Source organism: Brassica napus, chromosome A3 (genome assembly GCF_020379485.1).
Source record: "Brassica napus cultivar Da-Ae chromosome A3, Da-Ae, whole genome shotgun sequence".
NCBI lineage: Eukaryota > Viridiplantae > Streptophyta > Magnoliopsida > Brassicales > Brassicaceae > Brassica > Brassica napus.
In genome coordinates this window covers 7,787,444-7,794,657 of record NC_063436.1, presented here as the reverse complement: position 1 = coordinate 7,794,657, position 7,214 = coordinate 7,787,444, and the positions used below count along the sequence as shown (strand labels likewise).

Below are 7,214 nucleotides of genomic sequence, written 5' to 3'. Positions count from 1 at the left end.
GTATTGGGCCGATTTATTGGGCCTCAACCCCACACGTGAGTCCATCTCAATGGTCTCTCACGTTTCGTTCAGGTCTCAGTCCTACTGTCAAAACTAACTAAGCTGAACCCAAACTAAAACCAGAACTTAACATCAGAAATGCTTACTCTCTTCCTCAAACTTCATATAAAAGACTAAAAGAACAGGAAGATTTGTATCTAACTAACCATTTCCTGTTCTTAAAAAAAAAAGACTAACCATTTCCTAACTTATTTTATGTCTCCTTTTTTCATGCAGGTGAAATTAATGTTAATAACAATCATATAAGTATCAATCATCATGCAAACTAAGCAAATCGATCCTCCCTCTGGAGAGAAGATAAAACATAAAATACTTGAAAGGACAAAAGAAAGAAGATTGAAAATAGGGTTCAAATGTATCCCAAAAGAGAGAGAAGAACAATGATGGAGTATCAAGAGATGTATCTGGAAAAGAGATAAAACCAAACAACAACATAGAGTTTCTTATAACCTTTTTGTCTTTTCATTTTATTACTTAGTAAACCTGTTCTTTTCTGGCTGAGTTTTCATTTCCAGATTCTTAATCAGCTCCCGACGATTCCTCTCAGCTGCTGGGTCCGCCTTTGAAAGAAAAAACAAACAAACAGACAAATACACTCTGAGTCTTGACTATTGTTGCATTAACCAAACCCATGCAGAGCTAAAAACAGTAAATAGAAGGTTTCAATCTTACAGCAAGTAAACTAGCAAAGGTGTTGTTGAACAGCATGTCAGGAAGGTAACGCCTTAGTCCCCTTCGAGCCCTAATACATACCAGAATATAATATCAAGTTTGCTTGAGAACCAATAATTCAAAAAGATACAAAAGGTGTATAGCAAAAAAACCTGGGCTTGTAGGAGAGACTGGTGTAGCAGCCAACAAGAAGATTGAACAAGCTGGGACAAGGTCTGGCCATGGTGGTAAGATACATAAGCAGCCTTTTCAGGAGACCGTCTATGAAGAAAAAACGATCAGGCAAGACGCAGCAGTACTGAAGCCCCTCACCAGTGGACAGAATCTTGTTAATTATGAATACAGCAATCTGAAGAAGTGTTAGTTCAAAATGCTTTCCTTCTTGTCTAATTTACAGCAGGAGAAGGGAACGTACTGTTTTTGATTCTGTTGAGCCAATCTCGATGGCTTTTGTGCAATGTTGTAAACAACTTGTGTTCACAAGGTAACAAACAGCAGCTGGGTCTACAGGCTGTAAGAGAAGTGGGATGTTCTAAGTAAATTCAATAGCTTTTTGTGACAAATATATATTTTGTAAAAGAGGATGGTTTAGAATATATATGTACCGGCCTCAACATATGAGCAATGACACCCAATGCACCAATCCTTAGGCATTCAAGACGCGGATCGGTGACATTAATGTCCATCAAAGGATAGAAATAGTATTGCATATCAGCTGCAACAACCAACATAAGATAAGATATTTCTTAGAAAGTGCAAAGAGCATCTCCTTGATACTCTTCAAAGAGTATATTACATATAGAAAATCAATATTATTTATTTATCTATACTATTATTTGCGAAATAAATTTTCGAAATCGAGCTCTCACGTTAAAAGTTAGAGTGGTTAATATCGTTTATACCCTTAATGAATAAAATGTATAAGGAAATTAAAAAATAAAAACGAAATTTTAATTTATTTGATTAGATAATTGATTAAAATTAATAATAGTAAGAATTATCCAAAATCTGAAAATACAATTTAAAAAAGAGATAATTTATATATATTATATTGTTATCTGAAAAAGTCTTTTAGTGAAAATTTAAAAACATAAATTATATAACTAAATATAATCAAATAAAGTCGTTTAGTGAAAATTTAAAAACATAAATTATGTAACTAAATATTAATCAAATAAAATTCTTAATTATATAATTAAAAATAGAATATAGAATTATCCAAAATCTAAAAATATAATTAAAAAATATTTTCTATATATATATTATTATTTTTTATTGTTATCTGAAAAAATATTAGTAAAAAGTTAAAAAAACATAAATTATATACCTAAATATTAATCAAAATTTTTTTTTTAATTATATAATTAAAAATAAAATATTGAGTTATTTTAAGATTTATTTTAGTATAATGAATATAGTGTACAAATAACTTTTCAAAAATTTATGAAAATGTTTAAGTTCGCATCGCGGGCAAAACCCTAGTATTACAATATTTACGTAATAAAACTAAATCTTATCAAAACATATTGAACGTTTCTCAAACAAGAAACGATTTTCTTTCTTTTCCAGTTTTTCTTTTTCATTTAGTTGGTGGGATATTATAAGAAATACCATCAATAAATATGCTCTAGTATGATATAAAATAATATAGCAAATAAAAAGAGAATTTTTTGTTTCAATGAAGGAGGAAAACATACCCTTAAGAAAGCAGTTTCTTGTCTCCGGGTAATGAGTTATGCACTATAACAGGGAAAATAAGATAACATCACAGAGCCAATTAAGGCTTAGGATTTTAAATGGTTCTTAAGTGAAGAAAGCAGAAAAAATGTGCGACTAAACAAAACCTGGAACAAAAGCAAAATGTTGTACACTCGAAGGTGCATCCAGTTCTGTGAGTAAACTGGACGTGAGGTGAGTGGGTAGATTTTCAAGATCTCCTGCATAAATTGAATGAAATTCAAAGTGAATATCACAAAGCGAGGGGCCTACAACGAAAGATGGATAGATCTTGAAAGTCTAATCAATCTAATAGGTTTTAAAATGCCAAAATATATCAGCATTTGTCATATGTGAAACCAAATTAGTAGGTAGGAACTGAACCTGCAACAGCATGGCCACTGTAAAATGAGATTTCCATAAAAGCCGAGGCAAGATCTCGAAATTTTTCCTGTGCTGCCATGGAGAAAAGGTAGATAGTGACAGTATAAGTTTCTGACATTCCAAAAACAATATAAATTCTCACCTTCTAATATATAACTTTGTGATATTTCGTAAATATAAGATAAAAATAGAGTGATAGTCGTGGTCAATTCTGTCTAAGGTGTTAATAGATGATTTTCGATTATTACGAAGATTCTCTCTTTGAAATTCAGCTGTTCTAAAAATAAAGAAAATAATTTTATATGAGAAATCATTAGTCATACATACGCAAAATACACGTACGTGTGTTTTTAGATTTGATTTCCTATTTTTCATTTTTTTAATTATTTACCTATTTGGATTAATAATACAATCTAATGTTTGAAAACTAACTTTTAAGTAAAATAATTTTCACCAATGGACAATAAAGGCATAGTCAAATTATGTATATCGAAAAAGATTGTAAATGAACGGTCTAGAAAACCAAAGATAAAAGAAAATCTCAAATTTCAAAAATTCCAATTTTCCAAATCATTTTTTTTACATATATGTGAATCTTACCAAGATATATTTCTATACTTACATTAAAAAATATGTTTGGCAATTAATTATATCTACCGTAAATTTGAAAAAAAAAATTCATACCATTTATTTGAAGATAAAACTTATAGTACATCAAGTGGCAACTCAATCCATAAAAACAAATCAAAATTTGGAACTATATGAGAGGTGGTTATTGACACACATTTTTATATCACAATTATGAAAATAAAACATACACATAAACGGAGAATATACAAAAGAACAAGACCTTAGCTTATCATATCATGAACAAAAGAGCAAACAAAAGAAGAATAACAATTGAATGTTGCTTAACATAAGAAAACACTATATCTCCAAAACATAAAATTGCGAAAATCGAGCAAACGCTACAATGCCAATAATCATAAAATATAAACAAATGAAAGGAGGATAACAAATGAGTGTTTGTAATTATGATTAAAAAAAACCCGCAAGATCTTTAAACCCCACAAGAATTCTGAGAAGGGTACAATTAAAATAAGAATATGAATTGATCGTTTCTTATGATGAGAAATATCACTAAATCTCCTAAAGCCAAATATTTTTTTTCTTTCTGAAAGCCGATCTAATGATAAAATGTCAAAAAAATAAATGGATACAAACAAAAGAGAGGGAATGACAATTGTTTGTTTCTTGTATGCATGATCACAAGGAAGGCTAAATTTAAATAAAAGCAAGAATATTTTATGTCAGGCAACCAAATATAAGATGGATATGAACAAAATTGTCACAAATGAATGTCACAATGAGAGATTAAGATTTTGATGATATTTTTTTAGTCATATCCTTATTATCATACAATTGAAGGGGTAGGCCACTGACATAATTTTGTTCGATATCAAAATTTCACCCCGCTGAAAATAGTGACAGTCCTTCACAAGAGATTTAGTAGTCTATCAGACTTAAAAACACAAAGCATGTTAATTGATGCAACTAAGCAGGTAATCAATAGAAAAATAATAATAAATAAATAAACAGGTAATCAATAGAAAAATTAATAAACTAAAATCATATAGTAATGAAAACAGGGGATATAATATTTTTAGCGCTTACAATGGTGAGATTCTGCAGCGCGAAATCGAAGGTGGATGGGATATTATTATGAAGATCATTGACCCACTTAATAATCATTCTTATGTCCGGTGAAGGTGGGACGGTGGAGGCTAGAGCAGAGGGAAGATTCACCCTGGATATAGTGTAGTCTTCGTAAAGGGAATCTGGTAGATTCACCATTTTTGAAAGTCGGAAGAAATTCTCTAGCCGATTTTTTTTCTCTGCGAGAGAAATAATTCAGATCAGAGTTTTGAGGCAGTTGATGAACGGGAGAAGAAATATATAGGGGCTAAGATGCACACATGCTTCAAATATGTAATTGACCAAAATTCTCTCTAATGATTTTTTTGGTTACGTATCAAAATATAATTGAATAATAATTGTCAAAGTAAGAAACTAATAATATTTTCAGAAAAAATACATGGAAAGAGAATTTATATGTTTGTTTTGTTAGATTTGTTCTATCTTCTTATAATAAATCTTAATATGCGTTTGACCAGAAATATGTTATCATATCTACAGACCGGGGAAGAATCTAGAAAACATATTTACTGGATGCACTATTAATAACAAATTAGATTTTATCCGCATTTTAAAAGGGAGAAATAATTTTGACAAAACATTAATCTATTCTAATCTGTTTTACACTGGTAAAATTTTTAAAAATATTATTTACAGTCCAAATTTTATAATCCACATTTAATATTCTCGTATTGATCTAAATATTGTGTATGTTTGATGGAAAAATTCACAATTATCCACAAAATATGTAGAATTTACAATAATTTAATTATATAATTATATTTATTCAATATAAAAATATAGTTATTTTTATTTATCATTTTAATTAAAATGTAATAAATAAATGTATAATCATATTTGATAGTGATTTTGAATTTAATTATTTAATTTAAAATAGATACTAAGAAGATTTTTATAAGATATTTTATATTTGAAAAAGAATATATGTTTATAAATAAAATTAAAAATATATTGAAAGATAATATAAATTAATTATCTTATAACTAATTTTACTAGATTGATTTAAGGTTAATACCCTTACTGAAAATCTGAAAATGCAAAAAATTACAATAGCATAAATCGTAAATAAAAAGTTACCTAAATTTTAATTCAATAATGTACTTCAGTTTTAATTGAATAGATATAAAAATATATGAAAATAGAACTCGGGTTATTAAAGGTGCACAAACTAACTTTTAACATGTCATTTAATAAAGTTTAGTGTTTTCAACAAAAATTTTGATTTTTAATATTTTTACAAGTGCACATGCCCCATTGTTTATAAGATCCATTTTCCCTTGTGCATGGATGTGTCCTTATCTATTGATATATTACATGAGTTTAAAAAATCAGTTTACAGTTATGGTTAGGATCAATTTTGTTCTTTTTGGTTCTCTTTTTGAACCTACGGTTCTTTTTTTTAGATATATAGTTTTTTTTTCATCAACATATAGACTTAACTAAGACTCTTTTCATATATAGTCTTTGACACTTAAGAAATAAGACTGGATTTTATTTTCTTATGGTGAGACTTTGTGAGATTAAAAAAATTTATGGATGAAAAGAAAGTAATCTTTTATGTTTCTTTGTGATGTGTTTAGAGTTATTTAGAAGTTTTTGAGAGCCAGTTACTCCTTAACCACTCTAGTGGTGTTTTTTTTTGAGGTGGTGGAAAAAAATGTGAAGTGCTATATTTCTGGTGTAAAGTTTGATGACAAATTAATAAAGCGTTCATGGCAATGTCGCTGGAAGAAGAGAAAGCGTCTTTTAAGAGCATCTCAAACCCAACTGCATAATTTACTGCAAAATGATGTAAATTATGCAGTTATGAAAAACAAAAATGCATTACTCCATATTGCATTAAACAAAAAATGCATTACTCCATTTTGCAGTAAATTTTGCAGTTGGGTTGGGGATGCTCTAACGCTATCACATATTCCTTAATATTTTTCCCGTGAGAGGAACAAGATATTCATGATAACACTTAATACATAACGTCAAATCATGTTGAATTTTATTTTGGAAATACCAATACAGTTGCAAGTGTGTGATTGTGTAGATGTGTAGTGTCATTTACATATAGATTTCAGTTCACATTTAAATATGAGCACGACTTTGAACAAGTTATGATGACTTTAAATAAATGGAGAATTATCATTGATTTATGGTTGAAACATCTTATGGGTTGTGTGTTTGAAGGTGTTCTAATTTCGGTATTCAATCATTTTTGAGTCTTTTATAACGTTAAAGTTTTTTCATGTAAAACAACATTTGGATAGAATTTGAGGCGTGATGAGAAATGATTGGAACAAAACAACCTCAAATGGAGTTCAGATCGATCAAACCAATGCATGAAAAAACATCGAGAAATTATTGATTGACCAGAAACAATGAGACCAAATATTATGCACACAGATCGATCGATCTATTTTTATGATCCATCAATTCCAGACCTATGGTTCAAAAAAGAAGGATATCTTCCTGACCATGGTGTGATTTTTACATATTCACCATAATTTCAGCTATTGTTAGGCTACACTTTCTTTTTCAAAATAGTTTGTGGAGCCCTTTTAATTTTGGAAAGACGAAGTTTTGAGTCTACCTCTTGAAAAAAATTCTAGACCCAATTTTTATTTTCTTTATACGATTATCTATTATTTTTCGTTGATCCGAGTTTTCTCTAATTC

At 29.1% G+C, this 7,214-nt stretch overlaps 1 protein-coding gene across 1 annotated transcript; it reads right to left on the bottom strand.

Moving 5' to 3' along the window:
- Positions 1–256: 256 nt before the first annotated feature.
- On the bottom strand, positions 257–5,405 carry LOC106443438 (CCR4-NOT transcription complex subunit 9-like). Its single transcript, XM_013885002.3, has 9 exons — positions 4,507–5,405; positions 2,833–2,904; positions 2,577–2,669; positions 2,430–2,472; positions 1,338–1,447; positions 1,148–1,243; positions 885–1,081; positions 733–802; positions 257–620 (listed from the first exon to the last, which is right to left on the bottom strand). Exons 1-9 carry the CDS (start codon positions 4,684–4,686, stop codon positions 531–533), a joined length of 951 nt encoding a protein of 316 aa, XP_013740456.1. The 5' UTR covers positions 4,687–5,405; the 3' UTR covers positions 257–530.
- Positions 5,406–7,214: the final 1,809 nt, after the last annotated feature.